Here is a 20,063-nt window from a genome sequence, read left to right on the forward strand (position 1 = left end):
AAAATACCAGTATCCTCCTGCCTCTTTCACCAACAGTAGAGAACTGGGGCTAAATATCCCCATTTTCAGGTTTATAATCCCCAAAGCAACACCTACGGCTTCAAAATTTCTCGATGATAAGCGCTGCAGGTGCAGCAATGCACTGAATTGGCCAGAAAATCATATCTCCCAGCGATGGAGCCGAGCTGCGGTGAGAGACCATCTCACCATTAGATTAGCGTTGGGTTAACCCTCTGTTTTAAAGGAAAGAGGGTGAGGGGGATACAGTAAACTCTACAGCACTCAAATGTAATTAATGCATTTATTTATAATTCTAGAGTTCCCTTAACAGACTGGTTTAAGCATACACCAACCATTTTCATGGTAAGCAGTGATGTACACCAAAACAGATTGGTACCCTGGCGCTGTTCCCTGGGAAAGCACAAACTGCGGAAATGCAGAAACATTCATTCATTGGTTGAGAGCATCAACAGGCTGCTCGCGGTCAATGAATGAACACCTTTTCAGAATTTATAGGTGCCGGCCCAGAACCAGCCAGGTCATTCAGGGCTGGCTAAAGACAGAACCCAGAGGTGGAGTTACACCTCCGGCAATTGGCCACAATACCTCAGCATTTCGTACGGAATCTCTGCATATACATGGTCCATGCATCATCATTTCTTCAAAACAATGACCTGGTGATGGAGCTTGAATTACGGTAATCCTTTAACTAAGTGATTATGCAAAAATACTTTGGGATTATAGAGGTCAAGCCGAGATTCAAACACCCTATTTTTGATAAAGCTTGAAATACATTAATATTTATACAGTTGTCCATTTGTGCACCGACTGAACAAACTACTCAACTACAGTGGATTAACAACACAGAGCCTTCCTTATTTTGTAAGGTTTGTTTCTTAATTTGCTAAAAAAAAAAAAAACTCTACATGGTTGGCCAACTAACTGCCCCACAGCCTTTTCTGATGTAACTCAATCTTTGGTGTCCTTTGACATTTGAGATGTTGCCAATGACACACCAGTTAAGTCATTAGAAAAATGTGACAAATCTCTGATCTCTTAATACTCCACGTAGTGATGAAAGGACTGTTAGTCTGGTCGAGAGGTGTAGCTATGCATTACAGTATGCAACCTCCATAAATACCAGACACGGTAAAATATTATGGTTTTCTGAGTCAGACAAGATGATCCTGAGTTACTAGAGAGTCTCACATAATTCATATATTCAAGTTATCCATGGTTTACAAAAGAAATCTATACTCTTAATCTGTTAATGTTCTAACTGGCTCCATGAACCAGACATTTGAAATACTATATTTACATATTTCTATTTTTATTCTGCTTAACCTTTGTTTAATACTAGCAGCCAAGTTAAACTTTCTAAAAATGGTTCTAAAGTAGAAAAATATCTTGATGTGTTTATGATCTGCCCATTAATTCATTATTATCAGATCAAGCTTTCACTGCACGGTGGGTGACATCATCTGTGCATTATTATCTGTAATGCACCGCTTGACTGATGCCGTGCAATGTGAGTGACCACTAATCTCAGCACAGTATTAGGACATGCATGTCCTAGCCTGCCTTAGATTATTGGGGATTACAATTCCAGGCAGTGACTGCTAACCTTTCAATCCAGCCCCTCTGCCAGGAATGTTACCTTATATTAGTTAGCACGGACCTTAATATTAGGACTTGGATACTCTTGCCTGAAATTGAAGGTATCTATATGAATTGCGGTCACATTTTGCACTGATGATGATACCCTGATCTACATTTTATTACTGACTATAGTACACAAAATAGCAGATTTTGGTGAAGAATGTGGTGTTTTTTTTTAATCAATGTTCTATACTTAGGATGTAGGCTACACTCTCACTTTTGCTCTTTACTGGACATATGAATCAATACTCTATACATTCACAAATGTAACTTTATTGCCTCAGTTTTCCTAAAATGACGGGGTGAATTAAGGGCATAGAATCTTCTAGTACAGGGATAGACAACCTTCTGCACTCCAGATTTTGTGCACTACATCCCCCATAATGCTCTTACACCCATAATGCTGGAAAAGCATCATGGGAGGTGTAGTCCAAAACATCTGGAGTGCAGATAGAACAGACATAGGGTTGCCTATGTCTGTTCTAGTACTTCCATATATAGTGGTTAAATGTATATAAATAAATTAAACTGTTTCTACAGTCGTGTATATTAACGGAACAAAAAAAGGGATTAAAAAAAAAATACAATATAACTTGTGTCTGGACTTTAATAAATGCGTTCATGCATGAATTTAAAGGGAATAATAACAGAAAGGTTCTAGACAACATAGGGTGCACAGACCCCAGCTCCGACCACAGCCAACAGCAATACAGAAAAATAGAACTGTCCGGCACAAACCGTTCAATCCTAACATCCTTTATTTAAGGTGCCTAAGAAAAAGGTGATGTTTTGGCCACGCAGGGCACCCTAAAGTCACCCACACCACTTCTTCTTAATGAAGTGGTCTGGGAGCAGTGCCCTTGTAATGTGGATAATGTGGAAAAAGCCACTAAATGCACTTTTGCGGTTCTTGGTGACATGATGAGGAAGCTCATGGGAAAGCATCAATTACAATGCTTTCCTATGGAGAAGCCTGGATGGATGGCATTTGTCACGCATGTGCATCAGTTCCCTAATGCTACTCTATAAGGAACATTGATGGAGGATATATAGGCCGAGATTGTCAAGACTGACTATCTCGGCCAAGGGGCAGGAGCATGGGCAAGGACCAGCTGCAACCAGTCCTACACAGCGCTGGAAAAAGTTGAGTCTAAACAACTATTTAGACCTATAGTGTCAGGAATACACATTTGTATTCCTGACACAATAGTGTTCCTTTAAATTTGAATTTAGAAGTTCCCGTTGATAACGGTAATTTAATGTTGATTAAACTTTTAATCTATGACTTGCCATATATTTGCACCAGGGTTGATGTTCCAGGAGGGATAAGCCAAATGGCAAATGAGGTAAACTTGAAAAATGGTCCGTGCTGTGGGAACTGACATTTAATGTGGATAAGTGCAAGATAATACATCTGGGGTATAAAAACCCAAGGGCAGAGTATAGAATATTTGATACAGTCCTAACCTCAACATCTGAGGAAAGGGATTAAGGGGTAATTATTTCTGATGACTTAAAGATAGGCAGACAATGTAATAGAGCAGGAGGAAATGCTAGCAGAATGTTTGGTTGTGTAGGAGAAAGAGGAAAGTGCTCATGCCATTGTGAGACCTCACTTGGAGTATTGTAGTTCAGAGAAGGGCTACTAAACTGGTTCATGGATTGCAGAACAAACTTACCAGGAAAGGTTAAAGGATCTTAACATGTATAGCTTGGAGGAAAGACGAGACAGGGGGTATAGGATAGAAACATTTTAATACAAGAAAGGAATCAAACATTGGCGCTGGTATCAGTAAGTAAATAAAAGGCTTTTAACCCTTTATTTACCATGGGTGGGGGAAGGGGGATGGGAAGTTTAAGCACACAAAAACGTCACACAAATGTGTTCTTACATGCACATACTAGCACACCAATATATTCATACACTTGCACTCTGCAAATACACTCATCATTCACATGTCCTAATGTGTTTTACACCCCACCTCCTATAGAATGTTAGCTTGACTGAGCAGGGTCCTCTTCAACCTATTGTTCCTGTAAGTTATTTTTGTAATTGTCCTATTTATAGTTAAATCCCCTCTCATAATATTGTAAAGTGCTACGGAATCTGTTGGCGTTATATAAATGCCAATAATAATAATAATAATAATAACAACAACAACATGCACTCATTAACATTACATACACATTGCCATTCAGCCAACCAATTATCCACATACTCCAAACCAGTCATATTCCCCTATTCGCCACCATCGGATATTCCCCCAGTCATACCCACATAACATGTCACCTATCCCAACCCATCTTACACTTATTGCCATCCAACTACCCACCAAATCATTTTCCCCATCCAATTATACCCCAAACTACTCACATTCATCCATCCAATCATATACAGTAAGCTTTCTGAATATGATGGGCTAGAGCACATTGAGGAAACTGGCCTTGGGGCAGCAGAAAAGGTAAATCCGGCAGTGCTGACCTCATGATCCAGTTCAGTCCTGGCCCAGCCAAGGCACAAACTAGCTGTGTCTCTTTATAGACAGGTGCAGAAGACTGAGCTTATAACCAAGATTAAAAGGGAGACCTCAGTATAAAGGCTTTCATTCAATCTCCTGCAGAAACTTTTACTTATGTTGAATCCTGAATCCAGGCAATATTTTATTTTAGTATGCAAATAGATCATTGTTCCTGTGTGCAAATGCTCTTATGCAGTTTATTTGATAATATTTATTCATTTAGCTTGCCCAGATTACCAGGCAATATAACAGGCACAATTAAACAAGGATCCGTGTTATTCTGTGGTTATTCTAGACCTGTTGTTCTGCTTCATTTGATGCAGGCCAGTTAAAAACAGAACACCATTTGCATTTAGACTGATGGCCAATAACAGGAGAGGCAGCTGACTCCTATACATTATTTGGCATGAATACTTGTGCTGTCCAGGAAGAGCAACTGGAGAGGCAAAGTCTTACCGAATGCTATTAAATATCATGTTACTGAACCATTCTCCAGGGGAACATTTTAAAACTACAAATAAACTATGGTTTACAAGACTGTTTTAATTTTAACTTTTGAATGGCACGGTCTTATATCATGGCTACACACATATAAGGACTGGAAGTAACACTAGATCAGTAATGCAGAGCCTTTTTCAATAGGGTTGCTGAAGACTAGATGCTCATTCTCCTTAAAGGGACACTAGAACAACTCTAGCTTATTGCATTTGTCCTGGTGAGTATAATCATTCCCATATGGCTTTTTGCTGTAAATACTTTCAGAGAAAATGCAGTGTTTACATTACAGCCTAGTGATAACTCCACTGGCAACTCTAAAGATGGCAACTAGAGGTGCTTCCTGGGGCAGTGCTGCACAGTGTGCAGCACTGCCATTCAGTTCTCCACCCTCTGCATGGAGACTGAACTTTCCTCATATTCCTGCATTGATTCAATGAATCTCTACGAGGAGATGCTGATTGGTCAGGGCTGTGTTTGGCTTGTTCTCGCTCTGCTCCTGATCTGCCTCCTTGACAGTCTCAGCCAATCCAAGTCTTTCCTATGTGAAAGCATTGTGATGGGCTCAGAAAACCATTTCTCATGATGTCAGCCAAGCAGGAAGATCAGTGTCAGAGCCAGCAGTAGCAGACTGAAATGAAGGTAAGATTTTACTATATTTATCAGGTCAATGGACTAGATGGTGGTTTTAATACTATAGGGTCAGGAATACAAGTTTGTGTTCCTGACCCTATAGTGCTCCTTTAAACAATAACTGGAGCATCATGGGAAATGCAGTTCACCTGTGCAAGGACCCCTTTTATTGGATTAGCGACTGGGTGGCAATAGCTGCCCCCTTGCTAGTCTTTTTTTAATGATTAGTAGACATGCCCCTACTTATTTACCAATAGCAAAACCGCTCTCTTGTTTGGTAGCCTTAAATATGGCAATTGCACAAGGGTGTCAAGTTAGGGAGTTTACTAAATGGCTGCAAAATGCAGCTGCGGCACAGATCCAAATTTCATTCGTCCAAACGAAATTCAGAAACACTAATGACTGAATTTTGTCTGAAAATGAATATATTAATTGACAAAATTTGGTTCAGATGAAACTACCCTTTATTGTTTGAGTGTGTGAAGATTTCATTGGCTCACTAACTAGCAGTATAAGCAAATTATATTTAAAAAAATAAATAAAAGTCTGACTATTAGCACTTTAAAAATTGGGTTTTCAAATAAGGAGATGAAAAGTTCTAAGGAAATATTTAATGCATCTCGGAAATAAAAGATAACATAAGTCACACATGGACAACCATTTTTCAAGTTGAAGTTCATGGATAAATCATGGAAAATCCACACATTTTCAGTGCACCCAGAAAACATTCAGTCCTTTCATCCAACAAACCATCAACAGAAAAAAAAAAAAAAAAAAAAAAGAGAAACTTAGCTTTCACAGCAACTATTCAGATACTGACTGAGGCTTGGAAGATATTCCACGTCATTTATTCTAGCCTTTGCCATATTATTTTTCTATAACTACGTCACCTTGTCCTGTAGTTTATCACTGTAATTTTTTGTACTTGCAGTTTCCATTGTTATTCTCAGTAAATGTATTCACCAATATTTAAAGTACATATAGTTGGTTAGAAAACTTTGCTGATCCTAGCAGTAAAACCTTTCATCCGCAAAACCATCAAAAAAAAAAAAAAAAACTTTAAGGGACACTCTGAGCACCAATACCAAGGCTTACAGTGCAGAAGTCTACAAAACATGTATTTGTTTTGCGCAAAAATTATAAAGATTTGAGTATGCAAAACCCTATCAACTGCATTCAAATTGTATTAGTGCCCGGAGTTTCCCTTTAATTTTCACTAAATACCAGCCACACACTGACTCCTCCTTCAGCTGCTTGAGATATCACTCAATTACCTCCTCGATTCCTTTACAATTTAACCGTGGCTACAATTATCCTTTAACTTTCTCTGGCCATCACCTCCATACTCCCCCCCGCTTCCATCGGTCTCAAATGCCCATTTTAACCTTTAGATTGTAAGCACACAGGCTATCTAAGCAATTAGTATAAAAGAGCTTTAATGGCTAGATCAGCTCATGGGCAGGGCCCCCTTTACCTTTTGTATCGGTCTGTGTATATTGCACTGTTTTTCCCCCCCAGTTGTACAGCGCTGTGGAATATGTTGGCACGTTATAAATCCCAGTAGTAATAGTAATATTAATATAGAGTGAAGGAGGCTATAAAGACACTTTTTCTGCGAAACAGATATTAAACCATTATAAGAACAGAAAACTCTTACATAGACCATTGTATTGTAGGAATTTGTTGACACATTGCGATATTGCAATACTCATATGTTGGATCTCCACTGGACTAACACAGCTACCACACTTTCCATTACCAGACTACAAATGCCAAGTCAACAGATTCCATAGAAAAGAGCACCACCTAGTGTTAGCAATACAAATCACCTTAGAAGATGATAATCTGAGAGACACTGTAAAACATTACCCAGAAGGCAAGCGTTTTGTAACACTTTCTACAACACTGACCAAGCAGATCAGTGATGAAACAATATTACAACAAAACACATGAAAGAAACAGCGAGACTCTTCTATACCACCAACAGCGTAAAGGAACACTCTAATGCATTTTTATTTTTTAAGCCAATTAGTAGATATACCCCTAAACAAAGCATACATGTATATATTTTGCTTGTTTTCTTTGGTTGTATTTCAAGGATTAATATTTCTACTAATTACACTGCTGGGAATGATGCCGTGAGGAGGCGGGGCGAGATGACGTAGCGTGCGTTGCTGTGTCCTCGTGGAATGCGGCTGAGGGAGCGATCGAGGTAGCCGACTAAAGCAGAGGAGACGACCCGACTTACCTGGTGTGTCACTCGGGGTGCAACACAAAAAACGAGAAGTAGGGTGCTGTACGGAGCTACCTTTTCGATAGATAGATCTGCAGCCAGCCAGATACCCCAACTGATAAACACAAGGGAGCCCAACAGGAAAAAAGAGCAACAGAAAACATAAAATCTGTCTGTTTATTTACAATACATGTTTACCATACAGGGGTTTGCATAAACATTGAGTCTCCTGAAAATTAGTGGACCCCTAAGAAGAGATTAAATAGGGATAATATAGAGAACTGGACACAGGGGGCAATACATGGTTTAAAGATTACTTAAATCAAGTTCATTTCTGCCAATAGCGTGGAACAGACTACTAAAAAGGTCTGTAGTGTGCGAGGGGGAATTGCCCAGAGGCTTCAGTTACTGTTAGTGCTTTTCCTTTTAGTTATTGTCTGGGCGTTTTGTTTTTTCTTTGCTGTCACACCACTTTCACTTCTCCCCTACTCCTGTTACTTAGCGCAATTTTCTGCGCAACAGAATAGGAAATAGAATAGGAGGGAAAGGGAAGAGGAAGAGGAAAGGAAGTAATTTTTTTTTTTTAATTATATATAATATATATATATATATATATATATATATATAATATAATAAAACAAATGTTTACCAGGATAGAAAGGTGAGGGTGGGAGTCAAGGTGAGGAGGAGAAGTTGGGGAGCAAGAAACGCAAGACAAAAAGGATACTATTTTAAAAGCAAAGATAGTATTAGCCTAAAGAGCATATAACCTCCAGAAAAAAAAGAGTAAAACTAAAATACAAATTAAAATAAAAATGGCTACATACAAAAAAAAAGACACAAAATGGCAAACACCTAAAAAAAAAGCCTAAAAATAAAACAGAAAAACGCCTTTCCTTCTTTTCACCAAATCTATCAAGTAATAAAACAAGCTTGGATTAATCTATTCTCTCTAATATCCCATCAGAGGAAGGCATCAAAAAAGGACAAGTGGAAGAAATTCAAGAGTCAAGAGAAGGAAGAAATGAATATGACAACTTACTCAGACACTTAGATACACAATTTGTAAATTTGAGAGAAGAAACCCAAACTAATACTCTAGACATAAAGAAAGAACTGTTGACTCTCAACCAACGTTTTCAAGGAATAGAAGAAAAACTAAACGGGTTGGAACAAAAGGAAAAAGTCCACACAGAAGAACATCTGGCACTTGAAAAAAAGATGGCTGACATGAAGAACAAACTGATAGACCTAGGACCGGTCAAGACGGAACAACTTAAGAATTAGAGGAGTATCAAAACAAATAAATAAAAAAAAAAATCTGTAACCATACATAGAGGAATTTTTAAGCCTCTGAAGGTGGAATGGGACCCCAGAATCCCCATAATGGAAAGATGCCATAGAGTGAACAAACCCAAGGGCGTCCCAGAACATCTTCCAAGAGATGTATTGATATGCTGCGCCTCCTCCAAGTCGCAAATTCTGAGAGCCATAAGAAACAATAAATGTGCAGAAGAATACGAAACATTGAAAATATTCCAGGACCTGTCATGGCCAACCAGACAAAAAAAAGAAGACCATCTCTGACGGCACACTAATTCTGAGATAGAACAATATTGATTATCGATGGGAATTCCCAACAAGAATTATCATATCTCACGAAGGAAAGACCACCACCATTATTTATGCAAAAGACCTAAAAAGTTGGTTAAGCAAAAATAAAATCGGAAACAGCTCCAACCACTAGTCAACAAATGGGGAGGCCCAAAATATTAGAGGGGAGAGAAAAGAAAAACGAAAGGAGAAAATGGCACTAGTGGCGCTTAACCTTGTAACAAGGGAAGACAAAAAAGAATTTATAAGAAACAAGAGAAATTACAGACTTTTTTTGGTTTTGGTTGGGTTTTTTTATTTTTATTTTTTTTCTCTTTCTTGCCGTTAATCGCACTAGGGGATAAAGGGGATATTAAGGAGATATAAAAAGTATAACCAAGAATCTAGGGGAAACAAAGAAATGAAAATAGAGAAATGTAGAATATTGTAGAAAATTTATTAAACAGGCACTTGACAAGATAAATAACGCACAAAATGAAGAAAAATTTTCTTCCTTTTAAGTTTACACTAATTAGAATGAAACGATTTAATGTACACTCAAAAATTATATTAAACAAAAGAAACGTATAAATACACCGAAGGGCACACACCTACACAAGGAGGAAAAGAAAGAAAGGGGTAAGTGAAAGAGTGATAGATTTAAAAATAACACAAGTTTTGTAAAATGAAAATGTAAAATAATAATCAGTTAAAACACTTTAGAAAAATAGACTCAACAATAAGCTGAAAGTGCGTGGGGTGTAGATTTACAAGGATCTCCCCTATCCCTACTTGGGTGTGTGTATATATATATATATATTTTATTTTTTTCCTATACTAGTAGTACCTTTAGGTAGGCTCCCCATAGATAGTCTACCCTCAGCCACAGGACATGTGGTACCTATATCTCAGTAATGTTTTGTATTACTCGAGATGCTGTATGGCGGGGGCCTTTTGCCATCCATCACGTTTGTCTTAAGGTTGACACCATTGCTTGGGATCAACCCGTCTTATTTTTATGTAATCACAAATAATGATGGTTTTTAACTTTTTTTTATAAAACTTTGGAAACTCATGGAGAGAGGGAGCCTCGAGAACAGATAAGAAAATACAATTTAAGTTTATCAATAAATGCCTGAGGGATCAACACACCATGTAAAAGTTCTATAATTGTGGACTTCCTGATAAAAAAGGACAAATTTGTGCCCTGCAAGAAACCCACTGGATAAGATCTAATCAAAATATAATGAACTCATTAAGATACCCTACTATTATAAGTACGGCTCTAGAAAAAGAAAAACAAAAAACAAAAAAAAGAGGTGTAGCATTAACGTTTGCAAAAAATGTCTCCCTAGTAATTAAACATCAATATTTAGACCCAGAAGGACGTTACATTATTCTAATATGTGAAATAAAAAAATAAGCTATTCACATTAGTTAACATTTATGCCCCAAATAAATCTACAATATAATTTATCACAAAAGCGTTCAAGAAAATAGAGCAGATTAAACAAGGGTTGGTATTAATTATGGGGAACTTCAATTGCATAGTGGAGCCTCTGAAAGATAGAAAGAGCCTAAATGACAGGATAAGCAGGAAAATAACTGAAAATAGATTGCAAAACCTACTAAATAATCATAATCTAAGAGACATATGGAGAACATTTCATCCCTCAGACCTAGATTATACATGCTTTATAGAAATATACAACTTCTGACCCTCCTGGGACCCACTGTGGTGTTTAAAAATGTACAAAGAGCTCATCTGCTGCACTGCTCCAACCATGCGGCCTAAGGTACACCGGACGGAGGAGGCGGCCGATCCTCCGGTCTGGAGCTGTCTGATGGTACGCAACAGCACACGAGAACCCTGTTAACCCCCCCCCCCCCCCCTCGGACCGGTGGGGATTATCCCGGTCCACCCCTGGGAGGCCTCGCAGACCTAGCAGGAGATAGAGACAAGGCCAAAGTGGCTACTACAACCTGCAGCGACACAGCCAACATGGCGGACGCAGAGCGGGCTCCCGACAACACGGAGGACAACCCTGATATCCTGGCAAGGCTGGACAGGATTTTCGACAACTTCTGGCGCAAACTGGAAAGTAAGCAGCACCAGCATGTCCGGAGCCAGCAAGGTGACTACTCACAGCACAAACCAACCCCAGTCACACAGCAGAAGGTCGCAGTTGCGAAACGCGCCGTGCCGAGAGGCGCATACACCCACCCGGGTAAACTACAAAGGGGTAAAAGCTCACCTCGGAGACACACTCCAAAACCAGCAACGGCATCAGAGGGAGCAGTCTCTTCATGGGGGCGCAACCTACATAATGCCTCCCACAAGCCCAGGAAAGCGCAGCAGCATGAACCCACGGTGAAGGCTCAAACATGGCCGGCGCCCAAGCAGCAGAGCCCGACTAAACTATCCGCAAGACAGAGACAGGAACTGACTAAAAGCAAACCACAGCCCTGCACCAAACCTGACAAGCCATGGAAAACCGTTCCAGACCACCGAAAAGCACGGCCTTTCACCTGGGACTCAAGATCCGGCGGCACCATCGGGTACCCAGCTAGAATCTGCCTCGCGGAGGGGCATTGGCTGACTCACATGGAATACTGTTCCTCACCCATGTGGCAACTCCAGGGACTACTATCCCAAGCATAATATACTTTGCCTGCCACCCACATGTGGACTCCTGGGACCCGAAAGGGTACTTATTTGCCACTCGTCAGGCTTAGTTTGGTGGTTTTATTAGCAGGTTTTAACCTTTTACCACCTTTCTCTTTTTATTTTCACACACTTTTATTTTTTACTACTTTCACACTAATGAGTATCCAGCTCATATGTTTTATTGTTTGTTTTTTTTTCAAAATGTTTTCTAATTTTTTGGGGGGGGGGGGTTGTTTTGTTTTTTCTATCTACTACACTGTTATGCTGGTCATCCCTCATGACATACACTAACTTAGAAAACGTGCAGTTAACATTAATGTCATGCATATGATAAACCATGTCTTTCTAAGCTTACTATTGTCACCGTAACACTGCGAGCTTGTCTGTTTGAAAATGCATAGGAAATCCTCTGTCAGCAAATCTCTGAGATATCCCTTATAGTAACAAATCGTACAAATACTCATGTCATAACTTCTTGGTCCAAGCTTGTATAATCTGACGATTCTTATAACTACTCAATATACTGTCAGTCAGCTAAGCATAATGTATCTCCCATTTTTGTTTCTGTACCTCATGACGTATACTAGCCAGCCATGTTTATTATAAAAAAGAAAAAATGTGCAACTTACCTGTGCCATGATAATGTCTATGATGTAAAGCGTATGTGTGCTGTTGTGGCACGTTAAACACGTTTGTCAATCACTTGCACAGAAAAATAAAGAATTATAAAAAAAAAATATATATATATAATGAACTCATCAAGATACCCTACTATTATAAGTGCGGCTCTAGAAAAAAAAAAAAAAAGAAGAAAATATAAAGACAAAGAAACCTATCTAATGACCCCAGAAAAAATAGGTAGAGCATTTCAGAGATTTTATCACAATCTATATAACCTACAAAAATAAATATATGGCAAGGAAAAAGAGATTGAGGAATTCTTTAAAAACGTATCCAACCCTACCAATTAAAGCTGATAAACCAGCCTATAACAGAGGTCAGTAAATCCATAGATACGCTTAAAATAAAGACTGCCCCAGGCCCAGATGACTTCACAAATAAATTTTATAAACTAATGAAAGACCAACTAAAAGGGAAACTTACCACCATTTTCAACAATATAATGAAAATAGGAAGCTGTCCTGGAGAATTGTTGAGAGTGAATATTGTCCCTATCCCAAAAGCAGATAAAGATTTAGAACTGATTGGCAATTATAGACCTATATCATTAATCAATACAGATATTAAAATATCTTCTATCCTTGATGATCAATTAAAAATAGTCAGACCACAATTAAATAAGAATGACCAAGTAGGATTCATACCAGGGAGGTCTTCAACCAACAATCTTAGAAAAATAATAAACATATTAGAAGAAAGAGAATAATGGAACCCCTCTAATGCTACTGTCAATAAACGCAGAGAAAGCGTTTGACAGGGTTGGATGGGGTTTCATGTTTGCCACTTTAAAACAATTTGGATCAATATTACAAGCTATATCAGCTCTCTACAAATCTCCATCAGCTAAAGTAACAGGGTCAGGTTCCACATCACAAAACTTCCGTGTTGGGGGGCGGAGCCTGACCGGGAAGCTGAGCAGACATGCTTTCTGTGAGCTCCCGAGCCTGGACCGGATTCTTGCCAAATATCGGGGGTACAACACCCGACCCAGAACCCCAACCTGCCTCACCATACACTACAGAGAGTCTAGGGAACTGGGGGACACCTCGCAAGCCCAAATGATGGCAGAACTCCCGGCACAGAGACTTGGGGCCTACTCTGCACAGGGCAGGGGAGAGACAGCCGCTCTCCAGGCCCGCCAAAACAAACGGCACCCGCAGTATCGGACCTTCTCCCCCCTCCCCCCCCCACTTGGACCGGTGGGGGTTATCCCGGTCCCAATCAGCATGGCTCACAAACCAACCTGGATTACAAACGACGGCAACAGCCTGAATCGAGCATCTAACAAGCGAACTGCTGCCGGAAAAATGGCGGCTGCGGGCTATGCAACCGACCCTGCACCCTCCCGGCCCCTCCATGAGCGCCTGGAGACCCTGCTCCGACAATTCTGGGCAAAATTGAAGCACAGAGAGGCCCAACAAAACCCCACTCGACACAAGGAGGAGGATCGTACTAAAGTCCTGGGGCGGACGGAGCGGATCCTGGGCAAAGCCGCCTTACCACGAAGGGCGGTACACCTATCCAGACTGGGGGTCGCTAGGAGACTAGGAGACCTTCCACAGCGCCCACAAAGGGAAAGACCCGGCCCGAGAGGTAACCGAGCCTGTGGCCACATGGCGATGACCCCACGCACGGTCTGGAGCGGGGGAGAAACCCCCCACCGCACACGCACCCCAAGCTCTCCGGAAGACCACCACCACAATGCCTAGACAGAGCCACGACCCCACCGACCAGAGAAAAGAGACCTACAGACCAGGGGCAAGGGCCTCCCTCACAACCCGGAGCTCCAGGGCCTCAAATGCCAGGCTGCGATACGCTGACGACAATAATTCAACGCCTGCAGCTCTGCCTGATCGCCTGAATGCCGGATAGGGGAACCGATACACCGGAGCGGAGAATGGACAATCCGATGTGGCACGCACTGGGAATTAGATGAAGGCAACAGACAATGCCCTTCCACGCACCCCTCCTGTTGCCAGGCAAATGGACTGATGTATGACAAACCTCATGGGCACAGTGGCCGTTCTTACCGAGCTAGAGACTTATATCCTAGAACACAGTCTGCTTAATCTCACTCAAATGTACCATAGCATGGCCTATATGACAATACCCGATAACTGAAAAGTTACTATGCCCTAGTTTAAAATAACGATCAGTAATGGGTACATATGCGTGTTTCTGCCACCTACACTGCTGTAAACGCAGCCGTAGCATAGCTTTGACAACCCTGCATTATAGAACAGGGCAGTGTTTTACTTAATTTCGCATTACTTTTTATTTTACTCTGAGTTGCTTTCCCATTCCTAGTCTGACACATCACTCAGGACACACATCTGCTCCCCCATACGAGCTCAGTCCTAAACATGTTCAGTTAGGCATACAGTGCCGAACTACAGCCTTGCCAGATCCACAACGCACTAGCATGGCTTCTCCTGACATATACCTGGTATAACCCACTTGATGTTTCGCTTATGGTTAGCTATTTTACTATAAATACGCCATTCTTGTTAATAATCTTACTGAATGTTTAAGTAATATAAAATGAGGCAGTCCTACATTGGAGATGTTGTACTGTGTTACCGTTAAGCCTGTGTATTTTGACTTTATCCAGCTTTCAGATGCCATAGCCTAGTACTAGCCTGTATTTAAATAAACTGCAACTGAATAACCGCCTGACGTAACCTTATTATTCTTAACATAAAATGAGGCTAGCAATTATTTAGAGATGATATGCAATGCATTGTATTACTCCCGACTTGTATGAAACTTTATTGTCTCCCTTCTTACATTCTGTACCCACAAACTTTTATGCCTCAATAAAAAACGAGATTTACAAAAAAAACAAAAAAACACTTCCGTGTTAAAAATGGGACTAGACAAGGGTGCCCTCTTTCCCGTTTACTGTACATAATGGTGTTAGAACCTCTTGCAATTCTAATTATAATTTTTTTACGAACTCCTTACGACAAAGTAAATTAAATATTTACACAGATGACATTTAATTAACTTTAGAAGAAACAAAAAACCTCAGTCCCAGAGCTTCTGAAGGAGATAAACAAATACTCTCAAGTGTTAGGATATCAAATGAATATAGAGAAATAAATATTTATAGCTAAAAATTTGAACAATAGGTGAATTAATTTTCTTGTCCAAAACCTTGGACTCTCAGAAAACAAGGACAGGTTAAAATATTTAGGTATAACATTAACCTCAGATTTAAAAAACCTAGTAGAAGCCAACTTTTTCCCCTTACTAACACAAACTAATGAAAACTTAAGGGACTGCAAAGGTATGGGATTTTCCTGGTCGGGAAGGATCAATATCCTAAAAGCATACATTTTACCAAAATGGCTGTACCTATAGAGAATGATTCCACTTACTTTCCCAAAAAGCTGGTTATCTTTACTACACTCATCCTTTTATTTTAATTTGTATGGGCCGGCAATTAAAGTTTTGGCTAGATCAAGGCAGGATGGAGGTTTGGGGTGCCCGGAAATTTTACAACGCTATCAAGCTAGCAGACTTTTTTATATATTGCTTTCACAAAATATTGCTGCAATCCAATAAACATGGTATAAAATGGAAAAAGCTAAAACCGGGGCAAGAAATTTATCGTCACTATTTTGGGTCCTAGAGGTTAACAAAAAAATCCATCAAAGAGGCACAAACTAAATCTCAGATACTCAAAGAGTTAACGAGTTGGTGGGGAAAGTTCTCAAACAACATAGGTCTGAGAAATAGAAATATAGATTTGCTCCCTTTTTCTAGTATTTCAGATATGTTAAACAACATAAAAATAGACACTTGGAGGACTGGGGGGGAGGGGGGGGGATAAGGGAATTTAAAAATATACTGGTGGAACATAAAATTAAAACCTTCAATCAAATTATGGAGGAATTGAACATTGCCCCCCAAAGACACTTTTAACTTTCTGCGAATTAAGAGCTTTTTAGCAGAATATGTCCTTCAAAATGAGGGGGAGAAAATTAGTCCTCAAACATCTACTCGAATTAAAGAAATATAAACACCTAATGGCAAAATTTGCCAAAGTTATATACAGATGGAGACATGATAAACCAATAGAACTTATTAATAAATGTGAAAAAGAACTACAAGTACATATAGAAGAAGAAGAGTGGATAATCCCTCTAAATAAATTTAATAAATATGTACACTGCTTAAATCTTACGGAAACCCAATTTAAACTCATAAAAAGATGGTAACTAACACCGAAAGAACTTTTTCTCAGAGTCATCAGACAGATGCTGGAAATGTAATATTAATGAGGGCAATTTAATCCACAGTTGGTGGCAGTGTATAAATAAATTCTGGAAAGATGCAATCAAGGTAATATATCAAATAACGGAAAAGAAATTTTAGTTTTTAAGCCAGAAGTGGTTCTGCTAAACTTGCATTGGCCAAAAACGACAAAAAAATATTCATGATAATTTTACATATAATTACAGCAGCTAAACTACTTTTAGCACGAAACTGCAAAACAGGGATAATTCCACGCACTCAAGAACTAATATCACAAGTTATATGGCAAGCAAGAATGGAAAGGGGTATCCTGGTGAACTTGGGAAATAGATATACCCAAATAGAAGACCGGGATACATGGATATGCAAAATGGAAATGATAACCTAATAAATACCTTCCTGATTACTGGGTGGGTGGGTGGTTGGTCACGGGGAGTTTAATAGGACTTTGATATATATTATCTTATAATCTATTTTCCTGTTTATGCGCCTTATATTTGCCCTGCGTAGCTAACACATTTTTTTATTTTTTTCTCACTATTCTTTTCTCTTTACTAATCATATCTATAGTGGAGGACCTGCATATCCATTTCTCATGCCTACTACTTAGTTTAAAAAAAAAAAAAAAATAACTGGTCCACATCATAAATGTTATGACAAGGATATGACAATATTGAATAAGAGTCATGCATGAGGCAGTATGCAAACAGTTGCTTCAAGATTATAATGATTGTCTAAGGTACCTTAGGCTAGAGAAACATAAAATGCGAAGCATCACAAACAAGTCGTAACTAACCCTGTCCTGGACTTATCTCGACTAGAAGATAAAAATAAGTAATAGGATGAGAGAGAAAATGAAAGAATAAAACATATAAAGGCAATCTGTGGTCACGAGAAAAAGACAACTTTTGAAACCTGTAAGCTAATGCCAACTCGAAAACCATATTTTCGTGGTCTGCAACTTCACTATCCAACAAATTCATTTACCCACCAGTTATTTCAAGGTACAACAGAACAATAATATACATATATTTTATACTGTATCTTCCATTCACTAGTCAGATTATTAAATTATGTCCACAGACTGTTTGCATTCCACGATTGCAATGGAGAATTGTTATATCAACTTTCCATTTTATGGGACATAAGCCAAAGATAACATACCTTTTACAAGGCCTCTTATTGTGGTTTTTGAAGTAAATCCACACAGTTTGATTTAACTGGAAGTGTACTCAAACATTCCAAAAGACTGGAGACACACAGGTAATAAAGAACATTTATATTCACTAAATGACACACACAGAACAGGTCGGCATATTTTATCACACATACTAAATTAATGTTCCTTAATTTTTATTCTACAGTAGTAATATTTAGTTGTACATTCGGTTACTCATCCTCTTTCGATTGTTTGCCCTAATAATATATTAGTCGGGATTCTCAGCAAGTGATTTTCTTACCAGTTTTATTTTTGATGACAACGTCTCCGGTAGTTTTGTTCGTAACTGCTCTGTCTCCTTAAATGTTGGTGGGAATCCGCTAAGGAATGCCAGGTCTTGCATTAGCACTAAGCCGGGAGCTTCTTTATCAGTGGTCTTGGAGATAGAAAAAAAGAAAAAGTCAAATTGCAACTTCAGCTGGATAACTACAGGAAAACTGACACTTTATATAAACACAAATAAAACAGAATACATTCAATTAAAGGAGCACTATAGTGCCAGGTAAACAAACTCGTTCCATAGGGTTATTAGGTGTACCCCCTTCGGAGCCCCCCTTCAGCAACTTACCTAAATCATGTACCGTTTTTCTGGCACTGGAGTTTCCCTTTAATACAGTATAATAGTTTATTTCCAGGTGACAATATAATTTATTTATTTACAACATTGTAAAACACTGGTAAATGGCAAAACTGAAAATAAAAATGGTATAATGTGCAAGTATCATATTCTACAGTTTAGCAAAGACTATAAAAACTACTCGGCTTTGAAACCAACGTACCAAATATCCTCTCCACACGGTTTCCTTGCTGCTATCCATTATGGCATTCAATTGTGCATTTTCAGCTGTAGAAAAAATTAACAGTAAAATGAATCAATAAACCGCTGCAATGAGTTATACCTTTCAAAGTCTTGCAAAACTGGCTCTCAATGGTTGAATAAACATATCTAGCCCACCATCCAACACCCTATCTGTTTTAGAATCAGTCTTTCTGGTTCTCATCCTATCCTATTATATTCTTCTATAGCCGTCTATTGGCATCTGTGAAATTAAACACAAAGTACAAGATTAAGATTATGCTTAGAACAAACCCTATAATAAGTTCTTGTTGACATTGCACACTTCGTGCCCAGTTTTAATAATGGTTAGGTAAACAACCCTTTGTTCACATGTGTTATTTGCAAATTAATCATTTAACTAATGATTATGAAAACAGTAACAAGTTTTTCAAGGACAAGAACATTAAATTTTTTAATTTAATCTATATAAAAACAATGAATGAAATAGATCAGGTGAAATAACAAAGCTGTTATACATAATTGTGGCCTGGTTGTGTTTTTGAGTGGTACGGTTTACTAATATTTGATGTAAAAATTATATATTATGACACATTATGAACAAGATTATTAGATACAAAAGAATTGCCCACTGTCACGAACGCACCCTACTTCAAGAGTATGCGTGATGTAGTTGTGGTGGTGAAGGGGTTAAAGTTTACTATTTGTCTGCACTAGACCGGAAATAATGATAAAATCCCACTTACCACCACCCACACCTAGGCATAATAATATAACAATTACTATTTTAACGCTGCCACCACCAAGACAATTTATATCAATAAATCAATAATTAAATCAATAATTAAAAAACCCACCAAATACAATTTAGCCCAATATTTTAGGAACTGCAAAATACTAATTAGTCTCTTCAGATAACGTGATTCTTTACAAGACAAAAGCTGAACTTAATAAAGGAATATTTATTATGAGAAAAAATAGTCACAGTGCATACAAGAATATAGATGACACCAACAACAGATACAAACAAAAGGAATGAGATAACAGAAGTCCTAATCACTTGCTCAGTTTTTTAAAGTACAACGTCTGCCCCAGGGGGTCTCTGGTAAGAAAGATGGTGACTCAGAATTAGATTCTGGACCCTCAAGCAATTACCATGACATTTCAGTACCATTGGATATGTACCCTGTGGATTACCACGCGTGGCCTAGAGGTGGAGTTAAGGTGTATCTATAGAGACAATAAGTGACTACCCCCTTGTGTCCCAGACCAACATCAATCCAAATGGAAACATTTGGTTCTGTCTT

General features: G+C 38.9%; 1 protein-coding gene across 1 annotated transcript in view; it reads right to left on the reverse strand.

Annotated features, from left to right (window-relative positions):
• Positions 1-20,063, reverse strand: part of GNPTAB (N-acetylglucosamine-1-phosphate transferase subunits alpha and beta) — an 83,704-nt gene that overhangs the window by 30,324 nt on the left and 33,317 nt on the right. The window contains exons 6-7 of the mRNA XM_063447195.1: positions 18,740-18,804; positions 18,202-18,336 (exon numbers count right to left, since the gene is read on the reverse strand). Coding sequence (XP_063303265.1) covers positions 18,202-18,336; positions 18,740-18,804 — 200 coding nt within the window. The remainder of the gene's footprint in view (positions 1-18,201; positions 18,337-18,739; positions 18,805-20,063) is intronic.

The sequence above is a fragment of the Pelobates fuscus genome, chromosome 3 (assembly GCF_036172605.1).
Source record: "Pelobates fuscus isolate aPelFus1 chromosome 3, aPelFus1.pri, whole genome shotgun sequence".
In the NCBI taxonomy this organism is placed as follows: domain Eukaryota; kingdom Metazoa; phylum Chordata; class Amphibia; order Anura; family Pelobatidae; genus Pelobates; species Pelobates fuscus.